Source organism: Palaemon carinicauda, chromosome 9 (assembly GCF_036898095.1).
Source record: "Palaemon carinicauda isolate YSFRI2023 chromosome 9, ASM3689809v2, whole genome shotgun sequence".
NCBI lineage: Eukaryota > Metazoa > Arthropoda > Malacostraca > Decapoda > Palaemonidae > Palaemon > Palaemon carinicauda.
Genome location: NC_090733.1, coordinates 158,966,357 through 158,992,125, shown reverse-complemented (window position 1 = coordinate 158,992,125; position 25,769 = coordinate 158,966,357). Strand labels below are relative to the sequence as shown.

Sequence of the window (25,769 nt, the reverse complement as noted above, 5' to 3'; positions counted from 1 at the left end):
CCCAGGGCGACTTCTCAAGTCTAGTAGACTCTCCCCGCAGGCTAGCCATGAGACGCTCCAAGATTTGTTGGACTCCTTCAGACTTAGACCATCTGATGAAAGGAGTGTTCAGAGCCTTCGAGGTTTTTTAACTTTTTGGATTGGTGTTTGGGAGTGTTGAGCAGGAAGACCTCCCCTTCTGACAAGGAAACTTCCATGCTCATTATGTCCTGCATGGACAAGGCCATACGGGACGGTTCCAGTGAGCTTGCGGCTTCGTTCGTTTCCGGGGTCCTCAAGAAACGGGAAAACCTTTGCTCCTTCTTGTCAGCTGGAGTAACACAATGTCAGAAATCGGAACTTATGTTTGCTCCTCTCTCAAAGTGCCTTTTCCCAGAGGAGTTGATGAAGGAGATTGCTGCCTCCTTGATTCAAAAAGACACGCATGACCTGGTTGCGTCATCTGCCCGCAAAGCCACCCCTTTGCCTACCGTGTCTAGACCCAGGATGGACACTCCAGCGTCCAGATTTATTCCGCCCTTTCGTGGCAGAGCCTCCAGCAGAGGAGGTGCTCGTGCCGAAGGGAGACGTGGAATTAAGAAGAAAGGTACCAAGTCCTTTAAGGGCAGAGTCTGACTGCCACCTTCTTCAGACAGCAGTGGGAGCCAGACTCAAGAACTTCTGGCAGTCCTGGGAGAAAAGGGGCGCAGATGCACAATCTGTGAAGTTGCTCAGAGAAGGGTACAAGATCCCGTTTGTACGCAAACCCCCTCTAGCAATGTCTCCCATCGACCTCTCTCCCAGGTACAGAGAGGAGGACAAGAGATTAGCTTTAAAGCAAGAGGTGTCTCTCTTACTAGGAAAGGGAGCGGTAGTCAAAGTCCGGGACCATCAATCCCCGGGCTTCTACAACCGTCTCTTCTTAGTGGTAAAGAAGACAGGAGGGTGGAGGCCGGTGCTAGACGTCAGTGCTCTGAATGTCTTTGTCACAAAGCAGACGTTCGCCATGGAGACGACAAAGTCTGTTCTAGCAGCGGTCAGGAAGGAAGACTGGAGGGTCTCTTTAGACCTAAAGGACGCTTACTTTCACGTCCCCATCCACCCAGATTCCCAACCTTTTCTAAGGTTCGTTTACGGGAAGGTTGTCTACCAATTTCAAGCCCTGTGCTTTGGCCTAAGCACGGCGCCTCTTGTCTTTACGAAACTGATGAGGAATATTGCCAAATTCCTGCATTTAGCGGACATCAGAGCCTCCCTCTATTTGGACGACTGGCTTCTAAGAGCTTCTTCCAGTCGTCGCTGTCTGGAGAATCTAAAGTGGACTCTAGATCTGACCAAGGAATTGGGTCTCCTGGTCAATATGGAAAAGTCCCAACTGGTCCCATCCCAAACTATAGTGTACTTAGGGATGGAGATTCACAGTCAAGCTTTTCGGGCTTTTCCGTCGACCCCCAGAACAAGTCAAGCCCAAGGATGCATCCAGAACATGCTAAAGAAGGACCGATGTTCAGTCAGACAGTGGATGAGTCTGATAGGGATGCTATCATCCCTGGACCAGTTCATTGCGTTAGGGAGACTGCACCTCCGTCCCCTTCAATTTCACCTAGCTGTTCACTGGAAAAAGGACAAGACGCTAGAAGCGGTCTCGATCCCCATTTCCGAGAAGATGAAGTCATCACTGACTTGGTGGAAGGACAACATCTACCTCAGAGAGGGTCTGCCCCTGGCTGTTCAGACCCCCAACCACGTTCTCTTCTCGGACGCGGGCTGGGGTGCGACATTAGACAGTCGAGAATGCTCGGGAACTTGGAACTCGAATCAAAGAACTTTACATATCAACTGCAAGGAGCTACTGGCAGTTCATCTGGCCTTGAAAAGCTTCAAGTCCCTCCTTCTAGGCAAGGTGGTGGAGGTGAACTCAGACAACACCACGGCCTTGGCGTACATCTCCAAGCAAGGAGGGACCCATTCTATGACGTTGTACGAGATCGCAAGGGACCTCCTCACCTGGTCAAGAGATCTAAACCTTTCTCTAGTAACGAGGTTCATTCAAGGCAACATGAATGTCATGGCGGACTGCCTCAGTCGGAAGGGTCAAATCATCCCAACAGAATGGACCCTACACAAGGATGTGTGCAAGAGACTATGGGCCACATGGGGCCAACCTACCATAGATCTTTTTGCAACCTCGATGTCCAAGAGGCTCCCAATTTATTGCTCGCCAATCCCGGACCCAGCAGCAGTTCATATAGATGCCTTTCTACTGGATTGGTCCCATCTAGACCTTTATGCATTCCCCCCGTTCAAGATTGTCAACAAGGTACTGCAGAAGTTCGCCTCTCACGAATGGACAAGGTTGACGTTAGTTGCTCCCCTCTGGCCCGCGAGAGAATGGTTCACCGAGGTACTTCAATGGCTGGTGGACGTTCCCAGAACTCTTCCTCTAAGAGTGGACCTTCTACGTCAGCCACACGTAAAGAAGGTACACCCAAGCCTCCACGCTCTTCGTCTGACTGCCTTCAGACTATCGAAAGACTCTCGAGAGCTAGAGGCTTTTCGAAGGAGGCAGCCAGGGCGATTGCTAGAGCAAGGAGGACATCCACTCTTAGAGTCTACCAGTCGAAGTGGGAAGTCTTCCGAAGCTGGTGCAAGTCGGTATCAGTATCCTCAACCAGTACCTCTGTAACCCAAATAGCTGACTTCCTATTATACCTGAGGAAGGAAAGATCTCTTTCAGCTCCCACGATCAAAGGTTACAGAAGCATGTTGGCAACAGTCTTCCGTCACAGAGGTTTAGATCTTTCTAACAACAAAGATCTACAGGACCTCCTTAAGTCTTTTGAGACCTCGAAGGAGCGTCGTTTGGCTACACCAGGTTGGAATTTAGACGTGGTACTAAAATTCCTTATGTCAGAAAGGTTCGAGCCACTTCAGTCAGCCTCCTTTAAAGATCTCACTTTGACTCTTTTCCTCGTTTGCCTAGCAACAGCTAAAAGAGTAAGTGAGATACACGCCTTCAGCAGGAACATCGGATTTTCATCTGAAACGGCTACATGTTCCTTACAGCTTGGTTTTCTAGCCAAAAACGAACTACCTTCTCGTCCTTGGCCGAAATCGTTCGATATTCCAAGCCTTTCTAATTTGGTTGGAAATGAACTAGAAAGAGTCTTATGCCCTGTTAGAGCTCTTAAGTTCTATTTAAGACGAACTAAACTTTTACGAGGACAGTCAGAAGCTTTATGGTGTGCTATTAAGAAACCTTCTTTACCTATGTCAAAGAATGCAGTTTCCTACTACAGCATATCAGACTGTTGATACGAGAAGCTCATTCCCATCTGAATGAGGAAGACCATGCTTTGCTGAAGGTAAGGACACATGAAGTTAGAGCTGTCGCAACTTCAGTGGCCTTTAAACAAAATAGATCTCTGCAGAGTATAATGGACGCAACCTATTGGAGAAGCAAGTCAGTGTTCGCGTCTTTTTATCTTAAAGATGTCCAGTCTCTTTACGAGAACTGCTACACCCTGGGACCATTCGTAGCAGCGAGTGCAGTAGTGGGTGAGGGCTCAACCACTACATTCCCCTAATTCCATAACCTTTTTTAATCTTTCTCTTGAAATGTTTTTTATTGTTGTTTTTTGGGTTGTCCGGAAGGCTAAGAAGCCTTTCGCATCCTGGTTGATTTGGCGGGTGGTCAAATTCTTTTCTTGAGAAGCGCCTAGATTAGAGGTTTTGATGAGGTCCTTTAGTATGGGTTGCAACCCTTGATACTTCAGCTCCTAGGAGTCGCTCAGCATCCTAAGAGGATCGCGAGGCTCAGTAAGGAAGACGTACTTAAAAAGGCAGAGTAATTGTTCAAGTCGACTTCCTTACCAGGTACTTATTTATTTTATGTTTGTTATTTTGAATAACTGCTAAAATGAAATACAAAATACTTAGCTCATAATAATGTAAACAAGTAATGCTGGTCTCTACCCACCCCCCTGGGTGTGAATCAGCTGATATAATCACCGGCTAAGTTTAATATTGAAAAATGTTATTTTTATTAATAAAATAAATTTTTGAATATACTTACCCGGTGATTATATATTAAAGGACCCTCCCTTCCTCCCCAATAGAGACCCAGTGGACCGAGGAGAAAATTGGTTCTGTGTTTACATGGAGTACTAAGTACCTGCTCGACAGATGGCGCTGTTGATGTACACCCCCTACCTGCATAGCGATCACTGGCGTATTTTGAACGTAGAGTTTTTCTGTCGGGCAGCAGAGCTGCAGCTGATATAATCACCGGGTAAGTATATTCAAATATTTATTTTATTAATAAAAATAACATTTTATTAATATGAATAGTAGCGCTTGGACATTGTTGTGTACATTTCAATCATCCATATTTCACTACATATACAAAATAAACACAAACTTAACATCAATCAATCTGAAGGAAACATATGCTACACATATCTTATTCTTAATCCACGAATGTCTAAACAATACAATGTATTTTTGTTTCTAGTTGAAGCTCTACACATTTACATAAAATTATAGTTATTTTTCTGATCTGGTTCTAACGGAAATTAATTTCCTAAAATCAAAAGTAAAGTTGTAACTGTACACTTGAAGTGTCCAACGCTAAATGACAATACTTAGTATGGAGCTAACGAAGTTACCACTGATCACGTGACTACAAAACAAGTAGAGACAGACCAATCAGGGGAAATCCTTTTCCAACTAATTCACTTGTTCAAACGTTGGAAAATTCATTTAATCAAACTTGCCTGCCAGCCCTGTCCCCCATGAAGTCCTACCTCTAAGCAAAAGTGGAGCTACAACACAGGTGTGTGAGGGGAGAGGGTAGCTTGCTACCCTCCCTTACCCCCGCTAACTAGCAGTGGGGTAATAATCCCTCGTAAAATTTTATGGTTCGTCCTTTCAGCTACGCAAAAGTAATTACCCACTTTAAATAGCTAAGGTTTGTATAGTTAGGAAAATACAAATTATCTACGAATTTGTCATATTGCAGTAGGTACATCATTTGGCAGTTTCATGATAGAAAAAAATGTGATAGGAATAGACCATAAATTTAGAAACACAATAGATATACAGTACATGACAACTGAAAATTAGATTATCATCCATCCCTTCAAACAATGCTCCAATGATATACATTACATTACATCACAGTTATTATTACAGGCAACATTACAGTATCACAGACGTACACAGTCTTGAAATTATCCAGGAAAAAGAAAAATGACATTCATTGTAGTCTAGCTTGTAATGTCTTAATCATGATTATTTAAATGCAATTTATTTTTATTTTACAGTGCTGCAACTCATTGGGAGTTGTTAATTACCATTTTTTTTTATTATAAAGTAATGTTTTATTGCATTATATTGCAATCTGCGATTTCTGTACGACTCATCGGATTGGTGAGAGAATGGGATTTTCAATCTTAGGATAGGCCTAATGTTTGAATGGCATTTGTCTTAGGAGGTTGCTGTATTTTTTTTCCATATCCTCTCCCAGTACGCTCTAACCAAGATATCCTACCAATGGCAGATGTGCAAATGTTTTGGAATTAAGACAGGAAAGGGTAAAGAGAAGACATTATGCATATAACCTAAGCTAATGTGTAATCAAAAAATGCAAGGAAACCGGTTTAATAATGATGGTATAGCCTTAGGGTGACATGTAACAAAGTCATCAGCCATAAAAGTTTTTGTAATACAAAGTGAATTAGTTGTGTTGAGGTTTTATTTTTTTCCCTCATTTCACATATACAATAGGTGGTAGAATTGCATAGGGTAATGTAAGAAATTGCATTAATATTTAAGCTTTTATTTAGTTTTAAAGTGTAAAAGTGTCTAGGTAGGGTTATTAGTGTAAAGCAAATTAATTGTAAATACTAATTCTTTTGTCAACAGTTATGGGAAAAGCTGAAGGCCACGGTGAAAACTGGCATGGCCACGTAACTGCTTTGACAGTTGCACCCGAGTATCGTCGATTGGGTTTGGCTAAGCAGTTGATGGCTATCTTGGAAGATATTTCTGAAAAGTGAGTATTTTGATGTTGGTACGGTACAGTACTGGGTATTTTTTCCTTTTTTATTATTATTATTATTATTTCTGGGCTCGACCTGTGTCGCTCCGTGAAATGCTCCTTATAGCACCATTTCTAAGGTATAAATACTGCTAAATATACCAGAGAAAAAGTTGCATGGAATGCCAGAAATAAACCCAGCTCGCTCATTCTATTAATAGAGTGTCGGTATAGTAAATGAGGCGTGTTAGAACCACTACCAGAGGTCCCTTACCAATTAGTCCTCTCCTTCCTCAATATCCCCCGATACTACGAGGTACCGTTCTACATCCAACTACTGCCCGCTACTACGACTAACCCCCCCCCCATCCCTACCACTACCCACGCTTCTTCACTCATTCCTTTCTAGAACCAGTGATAGCCAGACGTGTTTGTTTTCATAGCTTTTGTGCTTTGTGTTTTCAAGATGTCAGACATTTTGGAGATCCCTACTCCCAAGTAAAGTATTGTAATTATCTGTTTTGATAATTCTAGGTAGCGACACACGTTGAATTAATATTGTTAATTTTAGCCTCAGCGGCTTTGTGTGATGCCTTCCCTTACGGGTATATTTGGCAGCCATTTTGGTGTCGCTACCTCCAGATCTCTTTGTTTACGACTTTCAATTAGTTCCTCATACTAATTGTAGTCTCATTTATTTTGCTCTAGACATCTTATACAGTGTTTTAGCATGGTTATTGAAGTTTATTAAATATGATTCTGCTGTAAAGAAGTTAGCAAAATTTTTCAAAGACCCAGATGATCAGACAGCAATAAAAGAGGTAAAACGCTTAAAATTTCAAGGTCGCTTATTCAGCGTGCCAAAGACTCAGACAAACGAAGAGTCATCTTAGATCTGTCCCATTTGAATACATACATTCAATGCGACAAGTTCCATATGCTGACTGTCTCACAGGTACGGACCTTACTTCCCCTTGGGGCCGTCACCACCTCCATAGATCTTACAGACGCTTATTATCATGTTCCGATAGCAAGGCATTTTCGTCCTTTTCAAGCTAGGCAAACCAGCACACACCTTCAAAGTGATGCCGTTCGGACTCAATATAGCTCCCAGAATATTCACAAAGTGAACGGAAACAGTGGTCCAAGAGCTGAGGACTCGAGGAATACAGCAAGTGGCCTATCTAGACGATTGGCTTATTTGGGCCAACAGCGTCGAGGAATGCCGCAAGGCGACGGACAAAGTAATGAAGTTCCTGGAACACTTAGGGTTCCAAATAAATTTCAAAAAATCCCGCCTGGTTCCAGCATCATGCTTCCAGTGGTTAGGTCTACAATGGAACCTGACCACATACAAACTGTCGATTCCACCAAAAAAGAGGAAAGAGATAGCAAAGAACACGAAAAGTTTTCTCAAGGACAAACTAACATCCCGGAGAAACCAAGAAAGGATCTTAGGCTCACTCCAGTTTGCTTCGGTAACAGACACACTACTGAAAGCCAAACTGAAGGACATCAATCGAGTTTGGCGATCCAGAACAAACAGCAAAAATCGAGACAAAATTTCTCGGATACCATCTATCCTCAGGAAAAGACTTCAGCCTTGGACGAAAGTAAAAAACTTGGCAAAATCAGTACCTCTTCATTTCCCACCGCTGGCGTTAGTAATCCATACAGATGCCTCCCTAAGCGGTTGGGGAGGTTACTCCCAATTCGAAAAGGTCTAAGGTTTGTGGTCAGTGACATTCCGTCAACTACACATCAATATCCTAGAGGCCATGGCAGTGCTCTTGACTCTAAAAAAGTTTTCCCCGTCAAAGAAACGACATAGGTTAATACTAGATAGTCCACTGCATCAACAGGGTAGGTTCCAAATCAAGTCACATAAATCATGTGATGATTGCAATCTTTTCATTGGCAACAAAGAACCATTGGCACTTGTCAGCTGTTCACCTGGCGAGCTTAAGGAACGTAGTCGCCGATGCACTTTCAAGGACAACTTCGCTGGAGTCGGAATGGTCCTTGGACCAAGAGTCATTCAGTTGGATTTGCCAACAAGTTCCGAATCTCCAAGTAGATCTATTCGCCACGGAATCCAACCTCAAACTATAATGGGTGCCGTTATAGTATGTGGCCTACCTTTCGAGTGTGGCCTACGGAATTTTGTCTCTGATATAGTATGTGGCCTACATACTGTTATTACGAATATTGATCATGTAAGTACACATGGATTTCAGTATTTAACTATGTAGTTAATGTTAATGTTGTGTAAGGGGGGGGGGTCCGGGGGGGCGCAGCCCCCCCGGGTAAGGACACGGCTTTTAGCATAGGTTAGGTGGGTTTTTTAAGTTAGCTTCTCCCGTCGTACTTGTAGGTAAGGACACGGCTTTTAGCATAGGTTAGGTGGGTTTTTTAAGTTAGCTTCTCTAAGGTAGGACACATTCAAACCGGGTAGGCCACATACTATAACAGATCCAAAAAGGTAGGCCACATACTATAACGGCACCCTATAATGTTATGTAGCCCCAACCTGGACCCTCTGGCCTATGCCACAGATGCCATGTCCATAGATTGGAACAACTGGCAGAGGATTTACCTGTTTCCTCCTATAAACATGCTGATGAAAGTCCTAGACAGGCTCAGATTGCCCTAGTGGCTCCCAATTGGCCAAAAAGCAACTGGTTTCCTCTCTTGGTGGAACTGAGACTCCGGCCTTGGCGGATTCCCAACCCAAAGTTAACACAAAGAGTACAAACTCGCAGCGTGTCAGCTTCCTCAAGAATTCAGAGTGCCCTAACTTTATGGACTTCATGAAATTTGCAGCACAAAAGGATGCTAATATTGACCCTCTTAATACATCAGTCAATTATTTTCATCACATGAATTTTGAAGAATTGAAAGGATATACCGGCTGGAAATCACCGGCTGTATTCAAACGCCACTATTTAAAATCCTTGGAAGCCCTAAAATTTGCAATAGTGGCAGAAGGGAACGTGGTTCTTCCGGATATAACAGAACCATTATAACAAGGTCCTATCTTCTCTTCTCTTTTTCCCTTTTAGTGCCTTGTCTCCTTATGAGGAGTGGGGCGACACCTGCCTCGCCTATTCCCCCTACCTTACCCATGACATCCATTTGGTTTGCACCTTACCACATGGTTATGATGTTTATATACTACTAATGTCTTTTTTGTTATTGTTAGACATCTCATGTTCTTTATTTGTTGGAAGTTTTTCCCTATTTTTACCAATAAATTTTGGGTCCCTGACTCAGTATTGTACTTTAAGAGATTGGTATGTTAAGGTTTATTATTAAAACACGCCTTATTAAATTATTCTATTTTATTTCAGTTCCTTACCTTTATGTGTATTTCCAAGCTTAGGGGATGAATTCTTTGTTACTATTTCACGGAGCGACACAGGTTGAGCCCAGAAAAGGGATTTTGACGAAGGAAAAATCTATTTCTGGGTGAGGGACTTGTGTCGCCCAGTGAACCCACCCCCTCTTTTCCTCACCCTAGGCTAGTCCAAGCTTGGGGTGCCCTAGGCTGGTCCAAGCTTGGGGTGCTAGTAGGAATGAGGGAAGAAGCATGGGTAGGGGTGGGGGGGGTTAATCATAGTAACAGGCAGTAGTTGGATGTAGAACGGCACCTCGTAGTATCGGGGGATATTGAGGAAGGAGAGGACTAATTGGTAAGGCACCTCTGGTAGTGGTTCTAACACGCCCCAGTTACTATGCCGACACTATTAGAGTGAGTGAGCTGGGTTTATTCCTGGCATTCTATGCAACTTTTTTCTCTGGTATATTTAGCAGTATTTATACCTTAGAAATGGTGCTATAAGGAGCATTTCACTGGGCGACACAGGTCCCTCACCCAGAAATAAATTTTTCCTTTGTCAAAATCCCTTAATTATCATCATCATCATCATAATTTTTATTACAAGGTAAGCTATAACCATAGGTTGAAAAGCAAGATGCTATAAGCCCAAGGACTCCAACAGAAAATAGCCCAGTGAGGAAAAGAAATAAAACTACAAGAGAAGTAATAATCAATCAAGCTAAAATATTTTAACAACAATAACACTAAATTAGATATTTCATATATTAAAGAATACTGTAGTTCAACAAGACCACTGAGTTAATTTTAGATTCATATAGCTCACCAATCAAAAATACAGTTCTATTCAGTACTGTATTCCTAACTTTTACTCAGCTGGATCTCCAAGAACTGCATGATTTTTTCCTGTACTGTATTCAAAACATAAGTAGACTTGATATAGTATTCGGTTTCAGATTTACTTTGATTTTATAAATTAACCTGAGAAATTCGAGACATCTATCTATGCATTGTCTCCACCTAGCTAGAATTGGACAGTCAACTGGCACCATTAAGAAAATTGTTTGTGTGTCGTATTTCCCAAGGTTTTAATTTTCCTGTAAATTGAACCAAGGGACAACCTTTGTATGTTATTCTTGTTCTTTACCCAGAAAGTCAGAGACAGCCAGCCCTGTGTATCTTGTAAACAGTGAATCTCAATTCATTCTTTCTAATAAATCATCCCTGACTTAGTTAAGCTCTTCTTACTTGAGCCCAAACGTCAGTACTGTATCTGCTTATCTTGTATATCCAGCAGATTAGCTGAATTAGTTGGATATTTCCTTATCTTCTTTCCTTCATTGAATAAATACAGTAAAGTTCACATGTACAGTACTGTATAGATTTTTTTTGTATTGATGGAAAGGGCCATCCTATGTCTTATTGAGTCTATTTGTTACATAATATGTAGGATGAATCACTTATTTGTGTAGGTTATACCATTTCCAAATTCATTTCTCATTGCTATAGTATCTCAACAAGGCTATCAGTATGTTTTTTTTTTTTTATATTACTGTATTATCTATCATGCCTTCATGGTTGTGTTGGGTGGAATTCTGGACTAGTGAGTAGGCAAACATACCACCAACTGCAGTAGCACTCATCTTTAGTTTTTTTTTTTTTTTTTTTTTTTTTTTTTTTTTTTTTTTTTTTTTTTTTGCACAGCTTTTTTCCCTACCGGGCCACTTTACTAGGACTTGAAGCATTCTACTTTTCAGCTATGGTTGCAGCTAGGCTCATGATAATGATAGTTTAGTATTCGCAGATTATAACCTTGTTCAAGAGTAATGAAGGTTTATATTAGCAACTTATATTTTCTTATCTTATGGAAAGTATTATTTAGAAGGTTAGACCTTTAAAGTTAGTGTTGGATTACACCAGGGGATGGCATTAAGCTCGTTTTTATTTGTGGGGGTCATAGATGTGTTAAGTGAAGAGATCAGAATTGAAGAGTTGAGAGAGTTGCTATATGCAGATGATTTGGTGAATACCGCTGAAAAAGAGGAAGATTTTCAAAGAAGGGCTGCGGAGTGGCAAGAGACTTTGGAGAGGGGTGGCTTGAGAGTAAATGTGGATAAGACAGAAGCTTTGATGAGAACTAAGGAAAGTAGGGATGGGGTAGCTATGCATGAAAGTAGAGGTTCGGTTATAAAACAGGTGGAACAATTCAGATACTTGGGATCTGCTTTAAGTCAGGACAGAAGATGTTAGGCTGAAGTTGAGAATAGGATAAAAGGACCTTGGAGGAAGGGGGGGAGGTAGCGGGAGTGATATATGAAAAGATTGATTGATTGATTTGAAGTTTCCTGCCATCCTGACATCCAAGGTCATTGACACTGACATCATTTAATAGAATAAAGAATAAAAGGATATTTAATTTAAAACCATAAAAGCAAAGATCTCATTATAAAAGTTAAATGGCTCTCAGAAGACCTGCTTCTGAAATAAATCTAAAAATGCCACTAGCATATGACTCATCATGTCCAAGAATCTTGGCAAGGATGAACCTGCCATCCTCATCTTGAGCCCCAAACAATATTTATTTCTTTCGGTGCTATAAGTGGGGCACTCCATCAACAAATGCCTCACTGTCAAGGGCACAAAACAATCTTCGCAATATGGCAGGTATTGGCCAGTTAGCAGAAATTCATGTGTCAACCAAGTGTAACCAATGCGGAGACGACAAAAAGTAGTCTCCCACTTTTGGGGCATCATGTTATACCTCCAAGGGGATGTAAGATTTGTTATTTCTCTCATATTTTCCCAGTGCTGTTGCCAATTATTATAAATCCAATTCTTAATGCTGGATAAACAATCATCACAGAGAATAGTATACCCTCTTGCAAGCAGCTCAGCTGCAGCATTATTTGCCAGTAAATCTGCCTTCTCATTTTGAGACACACCTACGTGTACTAGAACCCAGCAAAATCAAACTTTTATATCTCTCATTCCAGTAATAAAAAGCCATTCTAAACATTAAAACTAAGGGGTTACTGGAATTAAAAACTTATAAAGCTTGAAGCATACTTGGTGCATCACTAAAAATGGTAAAATTACCCTCCTTCTCCGATGCTTTTTTCTCAATAGCAGTTAGTATGCCATATAGTTTGGCAGTAAATAGGGAAGCTGTTAGAGGAAGTGCACCTCTCAACTACAATTAAAAGCATTACTATATACTCCAAATCCAGTGCCAGCATAAGATTTGGAGCCACTAGTATATATAAAATTCTATTCCCTATGTTCTGCAACATGGTTAATAAAAAGAGACCTGGCTACAAGTCAGTCATATTCTTTTTAACACCAATAAAATATTTACAAAAAGATATCTGGTAATTTCCATGGAGGGGTTAATGATATCTTAGATGGAAGCACTTTACCTTTAACTACCTGTTTATCAAGACTGTGTACCAATTGTTTCACCTGAAATCCATAAGGTTAAGGAGATTTTGGGTACAACTCAAAGCATGTTGAATGCCTTACAAGGTTTGCAGTCTGATAGGCTAAAGAACTAGGAAGTCTTTGCAACCTAAACTAAATTAAAGATGTTCGGTAATGGTCTAAAGGTAACTCCCCAGCATCAACTAGGAGGTTTGCAATAGGTGAAGTTCTAATGGTTCCTGTGGCCAATCTCACACCAGTATGCTGTATAGATCTAAAATCTTTGGTCAACGTGGGGTGGCTGAAGAGTATTTTTCACACCCATAGCCAGTTTTTTAAAAAATTAAGGCCTTGTGCTGTTTAACTTTAGAATAATTTTGCGTGCTGCCCTCAATGGTGTATGGGACGAAACTTTTAAAAGATTCAGTGCCTCGAGATACTTTACTTTTAAAACTTTCAAGTGAGGAACCCATGTAAGCCTACAGCCAAATATCAATCCTAAAAGTCTAACTTCACTTATGCATGGGATCCATTGTCCTTTGATGTACACATCTGGGTCTGGTTGTACTCCCCGAATGACAGAAATGGATAATAACAGTTTTGCTTGTTGAAAACTTTGAATCCATTCATATCAGCCTATTGAATTATTTTGTCTATTGTGGGTATTAATTTTCTCCCAACCATTGACATTCTAGCTCCAGCAAATGATATGGAGAGATCATCTAAAAACAATGTCTAGAAAATATCTTGAGGAATGACAGAGGATATCCCATTAATAGGTAATGCAAATAGGGTTACACTCAGCACACTACCCTGGGGAACTCTCGCTTCCTGACATTTCCTCTCCGACAGATTTCACTTACTCTTAACTTGAAAAAATCTATGTGAAACGAATGCTTGAATGAACAATGGTAGCTCTCCTCTCAATTCCAAATTATGAATGGCTTTAAGTATATGATATCTCCATGCAGTATCGTATGCCTTTTCAAGGTAAAAAAAAGACTGTTACATAGCGCTGTTTTGAAGCAAAGGCTTCACAAATAGAAGACTCAAGTCGTATCAACATATCAGTTGTTGAGAGCATTTTTCTAAATCCACATGGGATAGTTGATAAAATAACTTTCTTCTCCAGGTATCACACCAGTCTTGCACTGTCCATCTTCTCCATGACCTTTCATAAACAAGATGTCAATGCTATTGGTCGATAGTTTGCTGCTAAAATCTTATCCTTACCGGGTTTTTAAAAGAATAAGGTAACGGCTAGTTCCCAAGCAATTGGATAGCTATGATCATGCCATATTCTGTTAATAATGCTTAAAATCAATAACTTGGTATTAACAGGTACATGTTTAATCATTGCATATGGAATTCCATCAGGTCCAGGGACTGTTTCATTGCAATTAACAAGTGTGGACTCAAATTCCCTGTCAGTAAAAGGATTATTGTAGGATTCCCCTTTTCTGTTGCAAAATTTAGCATTTTCCTTTCTTCACTGCTTCTATACTGGTGACCAGGAGCTGCTTCACAATTGCAAGATATATTCGAGAAATGATCAGCCAGTGCATTGATAACCTCAGTTGCTCCAGTCACATTCTAACCATTCACCTTTAAAACTGTTGGTGGGTTGGGGGTATATTTGCCTGCTATCTTTTTTACTGTACTGTATTTTCATCCATAAAGAAGATTGGCATCAGGATGTCAGGATGCCAGAACATTCCTAATCAATCAGTCCATATAGAAGATGGTAGTGGTCTACTGTTGACTGAGGAAACAAAAGATATCCAAGACTGGCTCCTAACTTCTTTCATTGCATGACAGAACTGTGCTCTGCATTACTTGTATATGATTAAATTCTCCTCAATACGGTGTCTATGCAATAGAGTTAAAAATTTCCTTGTGGCTCTGTGCAGGGTAGTTAGTTCTGATGACCACCAGGGGACTGGTCGATGTTTAAATAAACCCATGGTTTTAGGAATTGAATTGACTCTTGCTGTATGTTGAGTTCCGTTCAGTAACTCTATGGCATCATCTACACTTTCAGACTGTTCTGCATTCCCTTCAATTTCACTTAGTTCCTGAAATCTATTCCAGTCAGCCTTGTCAAGGTTTCATTGAGGGGATCTCTGTAAGGATGTAGTATTGTTCGTATTCATAATTGGAGCATGACCACTAGTATGCCAAACATTCAATGTTCTCCTTCAAAATCAAGAAGGGAATTAGAGCTTTCAATTGAAAAGTCAATGCATGACAGGGTACCTATCTAAATATGAAAGTGTGTGGGCTCTCCCATGTTAAGGAGTTGTACATCTTCATTTTTCACAATTGATATAATATTGCCCCTTGTGTTTGCTAAAACATTGCCCCATAAAGGATGTCTACCATTCAAATCTCCCTGTAAGAGAAAAGGTTGAGGGAGTTGTTGAATCACCTCTACTAAATTATCATATGAGATGTCATTTGGAGGCAAATAAAGAGGACAAATGGTGTATTTTCTTCCTATATCAATTTGTACAACCACTGCCTGCAGAGGTGTACAAATAGACAAAGGTATGTGGGGAGCGTCATAACGAACATATATAAGACTTCCGCCATGGCTTCTTACTCGTGGATCATATGGTGTCCTATAGCTAATATATTCGTAAGGACAAGGAGTATTATCATTGTTTGCTCTCCTGTAGACATATAATATGGGGGAGTGCTCATGAATGAGGAGCTGAATTTCTTCATATTTATCTGTCAGATCTTGACAGTTCCATTGTAAAATTGAAGAGAAAGTGAAGTCTACTTTTTGGAAGATTCCTTAGAAGTCTTCCTATCGGAGTTTTTTTAATTGATAGGAGTCTCTAATACTCTCTTTGAAATAGTAGGTCTTGCTAAGCTTGGTTTGATGTTTTTCTTAGCAGCCTTCTTATTTATTTATCAAGAGGGATGGTGAACCTCGACATTATTCTTTGATATAATTTAAATTTCTTTCAGGTTCATCTTTCTCAGATAGAATATCGTACCAATTTTAAATAGTAATTTTTGCATTTCTCATGGAGGGGATAGGGATGGTGGTCTCCCTCTTTTACAGTTGAAATATGGAGAGCTATTAGGATTATGTACCTCCATCATGACTGTTACATCTATTGGCTCTCTAGCATAGGACTCCTTCCCTAGATCTGGCAATCATGCTGCCCAAGATGAAAGCCTTGGACTGTTCATCCGAGGTGTGGTAGATTTAGAAGAAGGAGGGGGTACCTTTTTGACGAGAGGCACGGAATCTAAGTTATGAGGCATGGTAGTAGCCTTAGGAGGTGATTCAGCAAGAGGATGCTTTACATTATCTGATCAAGGTGTTGCAATTTTCTTTCTAGATGTCTTGCATCCTAATTGGCATAACTTGGTTTTTGTTAGAAGTCACCTAGCGTATCCCACACTGATATGTTCTGCATCTGACTTCTGAATAGCAGCTTCTGCTATTTCATACTAAGGGCATACTTACAAGTTGATTTGTGTTTCTGGCTACAATTAGTGCACTTTGCAACAGAAGTAGAGTCCATGGTTAGGATTGGCATAGTTGTTGGAGATCTTTTCATTTTTGCACACTCTAGATGGATGCCCATATCTTAAGCAATTGTAGCATTGTAAAGTGAGAGGGTACATCATGGTCTTCAGATGTTAAAATAATCATAGAGGTTCTGGGAATCCTATGAACATAATTCTTTAGGACATGTATCTAAGATTTCCTCCTCGCTAAACTCATACAGGTCTTTCTTAAAAATCACCCTTCTTCCATAACTAAAATTCAAATGTGGCTTGATATCCACCATTAGATTTTCTTCCATTTTTATATTATTTAGCATGAAAAATTTACGAAAGTATCATACTTTGGGATGGAAATTTGCATTCCTCACTATCTGCACAGTGAGAGTATACTTGCCAGATGATCCACTGCATAACCTATCTGTGGGATAGCACCAAAACAGATATAGAGGCACAGGTGTAAGCTAAATCCGCCTGTTAGAGCTGAGACATATAAAATATGGAATCATCCTCCCCATATCTGTAATGATGGGCTTCCGGCCAGAAGCCGAGAGTCCTACCTCAAGGATTGGATCCCCCAAGATTCCAATGACCCAACCCTTGAGAATAGTTCTGCCAAAAAAGGTCCAAACCAGCTGAAGTCATTCAATACTCTCACATATGGCTTTCATTACCCCTTCGTGACCCCTTCTCCCATTCATCTAAGTAAGCAGTAATTACTGAAGAAAATAATAATAAATGAATAAACAAACAAAAAATAATAAAGAAATAAATATATATGCATATACTGTACAGGTATATACATACTGTATATATAAAGATAAGGGAAATTTTACTCTTAGAGCTAAGACAGCAAGACAAAAGTAAGTTTATAAGATTAGGAGGAGGTGGAAGTAGTATTGAAAAGAAGAAATAGATGAGAGACAGAAATTTAGATTCACACTTGGGGAACAATTTCCCCAAGTTCGAGAGCACTCTTGCCCGTCACAATGTTTCAACATGGATACGATATATGTGATAAGAAGATGCCAATCAAGCTAAATGTCAAGTTTTATAACACAGTAATAAGACCAGTGTTAATGTATGGATTGGAAACGTGTCTCTAAGACAAAAAGAGGAAGCAAAGTTTTGAGAGAATCGATGAGAATGCTGTAGTGGATTATGGGAATATCACTGCTTAAAAGATTGGAAGATTATGAAATAAGAAGAGTGGCAGGCACAGTAAAGCTTACAGAGGTGATAAGAGTGTAACGACTGAGATGATATGGGTACATGTTGAGGATGGATGGTGGGGAGGGAGTGAGGAGGCAGAGAGTTAGATGGTGACATAATGTGAAGGTTAATATGGAGAGAAGAATTTTGGTGGAAGTGGATGCCTTTGATTGAAGGCATTGGAGAGGGCACATCAGGCAACCGGCCCCTTAATGTAATGATAATGGTGAGAAAGAAGGTTAGACACTTGAACTGAAAGAAGGTTAAACACTTGAACTATTTTCTTTAAGGCTTACAAAATCAAGCAGCTGAGGAGTTGCTTGGTTGCCTTTTAGCTAAGAGGCAGCTTGGCATAGGGTAAGGAGAGATTTTTATTTCATTTTCTGTTCCATGAATAATAATCTTACTTCCAATATTTCCAACTGGCAGAAAATGAAAAATCATTGCAAAATGAGTTAAAGGATTCCAATTGATAATGAATATCCTCCTAATATGATATTTTAATTATAAAATAAATTTTTGAATATACTTACCCGGTGAATATATAATAGCTGCAACTCCGTTGCTCGATAGACAAAAAACAGTAAAAAACTCGCCAGCGATCGCTATACAGGTTGCGGGTGTGCCCACCAGCGCCAACTGTCGGCCAGATACCACTCTCGATGTAAACAAAGACTCAATTTCTTCTCATCCCACTGCGTCTCTATTGGGGAGGAAGGGAGGGTCGTTTAATTTATATAATCACCGGGTAAGTATATTAAAAATATTTATTTTATAATTAAAATATAATTTTTAAATATTTAACTTAGCCGGTGAATATATAATAGCTGATTCACACCCAAGGAGGTGGGTAGAGACCAGTTAAATATGTTTACATCGTATAAGCTAAGAGTTTTTATTTCATTTTGGAAGTTATCAATATAACAAAAACAAAATAAATAGGTACCTGGTAAGGAAGTCGACTTAGACGATTACTCTGCCTTGTAAGTACGTCTTCCTTACGGGGCCCAGCGATCCTCTTGAGATGCTGACAGAACCCCAGGAGTTGAAGTATCAAGGGCTGCAACCCATACAACAGGACCTCATCAAACCCCTAATCTGGGCGCTCTCAAGAAATGACTTTGACCACCCGCCAAATCAACCAGGATGCGAAAGGCTTCTTAGCCTTCCGAACAACCCATAAAAACAACATTAAAACATTTCAAGAGACAGATTAAAAGGATATGGAATTAGGGAATTGTAGTGGTTGAGCCCTCACCCACTACTGCACTCGCTGCTACGAATGGTCCCAGTGTGTAGCAGTTCTCGTAAAGAGACTGGACATCTTTCAATTAAAATGACGCGAACACTGACTTGCTTCTCCAATAGGTTGCGTCCATGATACTTTGCAGAGATCTATTTTGCTTAAAGGCCACGGAAGTTGCTACAGCTCTAACCTCGTGCGTCTTAACCTTAAGCAAAGATCGGTCTTCCTCACACAGGTGTGAATGAGCTTCTCGTATTAACAATCTGATAAAGTATGACAAAGCATTCTTTGACATAGGCAAGGATAGTTTCTTAACCGAACACCATAAAGCTTCAGATTGGCCTCGTAAAGGTTTAGTACGAGCTAAGTAGAACTTAAGAGCTCTAACAGGGCATAAGACTCTTTCTAGTTCATTGCCTACGATCTCCGATAAGCTGGGAATATCGAAAGATTTAGGCCAAGGACGAGAAGGTAGCTCATTTTTGGCTAGTAAACCAAGTTGCAGAGAACAAGTAGCTTTTTCTGACGAAAATCCGATGTTCTTGCTGAAGGCATGAATCTCACTGACTCTTTTAGCCGAGGCTAAGCATACCAGGAAAAGAGTCTTAAGAGTGAGATCTTTCAGGGAGGCTGACTGTAAAGGCTCAAACCTGTCTGACATGAGGAATCTTAGGACCACGTCTAAATTCCACCCAGGAGTAGCCAAACGACGCTCCTTAGTGGTCTCGAAAGACTTAAGGAGGTCTTGCAGATCTTTATTGTTGGAAAGATCTAAGCCTCTATGCCGGAAGACCGATGCCAACATGCTTCTGTAGCCCTTGATAGTGGGAGCTGAAAGGGATCGTCCTTTTCTCAGGTATAAGAGAAAATCAGCTATTTGGGCTACAGAGGTACTGGTTGAGGATACAGAAACTGACTTGCACCAGTCTCGGAAGACTTCCCACTTCGATTGGTAGACTCTAATGGTAGACGCTCTCCTTGCTCTAGCAATCGCACTGGCTGCCTCCTTCGAAAAGCCTCTAGTTCTCGAGAGTCTTTCGATAGTCTGAAGGCAGTCAGACGAAGAGCGTGGAGGCTTTGGTGTACCTTCTTTACGTGTGGCTGACGTAGAAGGTCTACTCTTAGAGGAAGACTTCTGGGAACGTCTACTAACCATCGAAGTACCTCGGTGAACCATTCTCTCGCGGGCCAGAGGGGAGCAACTAACGTCAACCTTGTCCCTTCGTGAGAGGCGAACTTCTGCAGTACCTTGTTGACAATCTTGAATGGTGGGAATGCGTAAAGATCCAGATGTGCCCAATCTAGGAGGAAGGCATCTATATGTATTGCTGCTGGGTCCAGGACTGGAGAGCAATAGATTGGAAGCCTCTTGGTCAGCGAGGTTGCAAAGAGATCTATGGTGGGTTGACCCCAAGTCGCCCAAAGTCTCTTGCACACATCCTTGTGGAGGGTCCATTCGGTGGGAATTACTTGACCTTTCCGACTGAGACAATCTGCTAGGACGTTCAAGTCGCCCTGGATGAACCTCGTTACTAGGGAGATGCCTCGATCTTTTGACCAGATGAGCAGGTCCCTTGCGATCTCGAACAACGTCAGTGAGTGGGTACCTCCCTGTTTGGAGATGTACACCAAGGCCGTGGTGTTGTCCGAGTTTACTTCCACCACTTTGCCTCGAAGGAGATACTCGAAGCTTCTCAAGGCCAGATGAACCGCCAAAAGCTCCTTGCAGTTGATATGCATGCTCCTCTGACTCAAGTTCCACAGACCTGAGCATTCCCGACCGTCCAGCGTCGCGCCCCAGCCCAAGTCCGATGCGTCCGAGAAGAGAACGTGGTTGGGTATCTGAACTGCCAGGGGAAGACCCTCTCTTAGGCTGATATTGTCCTTCCACCAAGTCAGACAAGACTTTATCTTTTCGGAAATCGGGATCGAGACCGCCTCTAGCGTCTTGTCCTTTTTCCAGTGAAAAGCCAGATGGAATTGAAGAGGACGGAGGTGTAGTCTTCCTAGTGATACAAATTGCTCCAGGGATGACAGCGTCCCTACCAGACTCATCCACAGCCTGACTGAGCAGCGTTCTTTCTTCAGCATCTTCTGGATGGAGAGCAGGGCTTGATCTATTCTGGGGGCCGACGGAAAAGCCCGAAAAGCTTGACTGTGAATCTCCATCCCTAAATACAGAATAGTTTGGGATGGGACCAGCTGCGACTTTTCCAAATTGACTAGGAGTCCCAATTCCTTGGTCAGATCTAGGGTCCAATTGAGATCCTTCAGACAGCGACGACTGGAAGAGGCTCTGAGAAGCCAGTCGTCCAGGTACAGGGAGGCTCTGATCTCCGATAGCTCGAAACTGGTACCCCACATTCCTGTAAACAAACCTCAGAAACGGTTGGGAATCCGGGTGTATAGGAATGTGGAAGTATGCCTCCTGAAGGTCGAGAGAGACCATCCAGTCGCCTTCCATAAATGCTGTCAAGACAGCCTGGTAGACTTCATCGTGAAGTTTGTCTTGACAATGAACACATTGAGCGCACTTGCCTCTTACGTACTCCTGCAGTGAACATGGCTGCCAAATCATGGAGCCATCCCTGAGGGACTTGTCCCTGCAGAGAACGTGGCTGTCAGATCATTGGAGCCATCCCTGAAAGCCTTGTTTATGCATGACATAATTGTACAGCAAAACTTCAAAGGCTCGAAAACAGCTGTGAAGTTGACCTGTAAAATCTTGGAGCGTCTCCTGGCCAGGCGCCAGGGAGAGTCTACGAGATTAGAGAAGTCTATCTGGGCAGAGGCAGGAACTCCCAAGCCGAGAACTTCTCTCGTGTCATATCAGACTCTCGCTCTATAAGCCAGTTTAAAAGAAGGGAAAGCAAAGGCTGTAGCCCCCAAACTCCTCCTGGTGATAAACCAGTCGCCTAGCAAACGTAAAGCTCTCTAGGAGAGCGAGAGAGCACTAGCTTATAAAACAACGGCTTCGAAGTAGCTAGGCCAAGTGTAAGCTCTGACGTTTAGGCGAACGAGGAGCAGCAGTTACAAAAAGATCCGGACAAAGATCCTTAAAAATCAGCATGATTTATTTAAAGTCCATAGAGGGCTAAGCAGCTTTAGGCTCTTTTCCGTCTGACAGACTCCTCAAGGGAATATCAGTAGGAGGGGGAACAGCAACTTCCTCATCTAAAGGAACCTTGTCCGATAATAGCTGAGTCTCAAGCAAGGGAGAGACCTACCGAGGCGGCAATGCTTTACAAGCAGAGTCCACACGCACTGGTGCATTAGTAGCGGACCAGGACGCAATGTCATGTAACTGCTTGACAGTCTGTGAACTGTCAACAACAACAGGTGCGAGAGACCAGGACGCAACGTCATGTAACAGCTAGACAGTCTGTGAACTGTCAACAACAACAGGTGCGTGAGGACGCACAGCGTCCACTCGAGACTGCTTTGACCGCCTAGATAGAGCAGTCAAAACAACTCTAGAATGCGGAGGTTGACGCACAGCGTCAAAACAAGTCAACTCCGATTGTTAGCGAACGTCCTGAACGTCAACAGGAGCATCAGCAAGTGGCCTAACGTCCAAATGTGGCTGAAAATCCACACGAGACCGCATCGAGTGTGGTTCTAAACAACCTGACTGACGTGACTTAGCTACGCCAACGTCAACAGGACGCACAAAGGAACGTTAGGTTGGCTGAAAGCCAGGATCTCGATGAGATAAACGGCTAGGCTCAACGGACTAATCGGCAGAATAGTCTTCCATAAGGGAGGCAAGCTTATTCTGCATGTCTTGCCGTACAACCCATTTAGGATCAACGGAAATGGTTGCGGTAAGAGACGAGGGTAACGTCTGTGACCGCAAAACCTTGCCAACAAAAAGACTCTCGGAGTCTGTGTTACGCTTATGTTAGGCGGCGAGCAGTTTTCCGATGACTGCATAGGGTCAGAGCTGTCCTAATGGCTACAACCAGGATGCTGGACCTGTCCTGAAAGGACTGACTTTCGCTTAAGGGCCTCGAAACCTTGTTTCAGGTTTCTTATGCGAAAAGCCTTCGGATGACGAGGAGAAAATTGTCTCTCTCGCCTTATGGTAGGGGAGATCTTGGTAAGATACACCCGATACCATAGAGGGAACGTCTGTTCGCTGATCAAGGCCTCTCGAACCCATAAGTCGTACGACATTACTTCTCCCCTGGGCTTGGGAGCTTGCAAGAGGTCCCGGACTAGGTGAACGACAGGCACGAACAGACGAACCCTCGGTGACGCAACACTGTAACACTTTGCGCAATATCACTTTATCACTACGATTTTCTGTTTGCACTTATTTCACTGAAATCGAAACTTTTACTGATTTCTATCTGAAGCACGCAATTCTACCCTCATCAAAAGGTAGTAAATGCGAAATCAGTCGTATAATGCAAGCACATTAATACCAGCAAAAAACAGTAAACATCTTTTAAGATAAAAAATTCAGTGGCTGGGGAAGAGACTAAACACTAGTACATTCAAAACTACGTTTTCAATCTCTCACCGTACATTGCCTGGGGACGAGAATAAAACTAAAAACGTTTTATCCTTTCTCCCCGTACAGAGACTAGGGACGAGAGTAACTCGAGAACAACGTTACCCGCTTGAACGGAACGTTTTCTCTCCTCTCTCTCCCTCTGTCTCTATCTCTCTCTCTCTCTCTTGATTTCGCACCTAAGAGAAGAGCCCAATTACGTTTCGTCAAAAAAAACATGTTATTTGACCAAAGGAAAAAACTGAAAGGTTTTTCAATTAAAAAGTTCCTTTAAAATAGAATTTAAAACATTTAAGCTTTGAAAGAAGAATGAACAAAACGTCAGAATCGATTTACTCTTTCTGCAAAGTGAAACCGTGATACTCTCTCTCTCTATCGTAACGATAGAGCGCAAACTGCGTAGCATAAATAAACTAAACGTTAGTTCATCTTTGAAAACAGTACGAAGACTATTCAAAGAAAATCTTTCATAAAATATTTATTAAAAATATTCATTTAAAAAGTTTTAAATCATTAGCTCTTTAAAAGCTATTTGCGATTGAAAGGGCTCAACGTTGTTTAACTTCGGTCTCCAAGTTAGGACCGCCTACTCTCAGGAAAGGTCGCATATAAACAAATCATTAAAATTTATTTTTATGTTTATTATAAATGGAAAGTTAATCGAAGAGGCCTAATAAAGGCGGTGAGATATAAAATATATAGAGGAAAATCTATAATTAATTTATAACGTGATAAGATAATTGCTAAAAGCCTAAACTCACTTCTGTCTAAGGGAAGGGTCAGCCATTTAAAAGTCAAAGAAAGTCCATACTCTCTTTGTCATCAAAAATTAAATCTATCCAAAAACGAGTTCAAGATTCAAGATGAAGATAAAACACCTGCACTGCGAAAGCTCAAACCAAAATGAAGTACTTCACCAAATATGTTGAGAAAACTCCAGGTTCTACAGCGAGTAAAAGTATGTCTTGTCGTCACGTCGACAGAGAAGAAATTGAGTCTTTGTTTACATCGAGAGTGGTATCTGGCCGACAGTTGGCGCTGGTGGGCACACCCGCAACCTGTATAGCGATCGCTGGCAAGTTTTTTACTGTTTTTTGTCTGTCGAGCAACGGAGTTGCAGCTATTATATATTCACCGGCTAAGTTAAATATTTAAAAAAAATATTCATGACATTTTTTCTTCCATAGATTATTACTTTCAACTAACAGTTCCATATTAGGCTGTACTGTATGGCATAAGTAAAGTAAAGCCTTTTTGATTATGACAATAATAATGTTTCTTTTAAGTGTATTACTTTTACATTCATGTCTCTGGCTGGAATTTGGCACTATTAACTATTTGTTATTACCCTGATTTTTACATCACTGCATTTCTCTCACACAGGAAACGTTGCTTTTTTGTCGACCTCTTTGTTCGTGTAAGCAATCTTGTAGCAATTACAATGTACAAGAAACTGGGGTATATTGTGTATCGTGTTGTTCTTCAGTATTATTCAGGCGATCCAGATGAAGATGCATATGGTAAGATTTCATGTCTTTTTCAGCATCTGTTTAATTTTACTATTTAAGAATTTAAATGAAATTACTATATATAATGTTACCTAGCAAAAGTTTATTCTACTTTTAGTGCAACAAGCCTTCTTTGCTACTTTACTTAATGGAGTTTGAGGTACAGTATTGCAAATTCAAGTTGGCCGATACAATTGACAATTTACTCAGCCCTTAAGGGAATCCCTCTTTTGCTCCACTGATGTTGCTGCCTATCATTATCATCATTATAATGTAGTTTATCCATACCAGCGAGATATTTTTAGGTTTATTGAACTGGGTTACAGGAATTATTCATGAATTATGGGTACAAATGTAATTGATGTCCACACAAGACACCTGGCAATAAATTCTTAGCAGGGGTGGATTCTGAAATGGGATATTATTCCTATCCTTGTATCACTAGTGAAATAGATTTAATACATTGAGGAGTGAGGAGTTTCAACTGCAATATCTCAAAGTACAGATACTGTATAGGAATTGGGCCATACACTATTATATCAATCATATTCTGCTGGGCGCAGATACTTAAAACCATACATAATCAAGTACAGTAATTTAATACCATACACAGTATCCTGAGAACCTTTATGTATATGTTCCAGGAAACCCACAAAGTAGAAATATTTGTATAATTTATTCTCTGAGACTCGATGAAGTAAGTTGTTCAAGTCCCTCCAAAAAATCATATACTGTATATGGTTACCTGCTATATTGTGATGCTTTCTTTCACCTTACTTATGAAAAATTTGTGTGGGACTAATTAGTCACTGATTTTGTTTATGCCTTTCATTTTTGGGTGCATATTACTGCACCATGAAAGGATTGAATCTAAGGTAATTAATTTATTTGAAGATGAATATGAAAAGTACTCTACCAAGAAGTGAGTATTTTATCTTGACTAAAGGTAAACTTTAAACAGCTTCATTAAGCATTTATTTCTTTATTAA

General features: G+C 41.1%; 1 protein-coding gene across 1 annotated transcript in view; it reads left to right on the top strand.

Moving 5' to 3' along the window:
* The window catches only part of Naa20A (N-alpha-acetyltransferase 20 A), an 81,696-nt gene that overhangs the window by 27,968 nt on the left and 27,959 nt on the right, over window positions 1-25,769 (top strand). Inside the window, exons 2-3 of the mRNA XM_068380704.1 lie at window positions 5,905-6,034; window positions 24,656-24,792. Of these exons, the coding sequence (XP_068236805.1) occupies window positions 5,905-6,034; window positions 24,656-24,792 (267 nt within the window). The remainder of the gene's footprint in view (window positions 1-5,904; window positions 6,035-24,655; window positions 24,793-25,769) is intronic.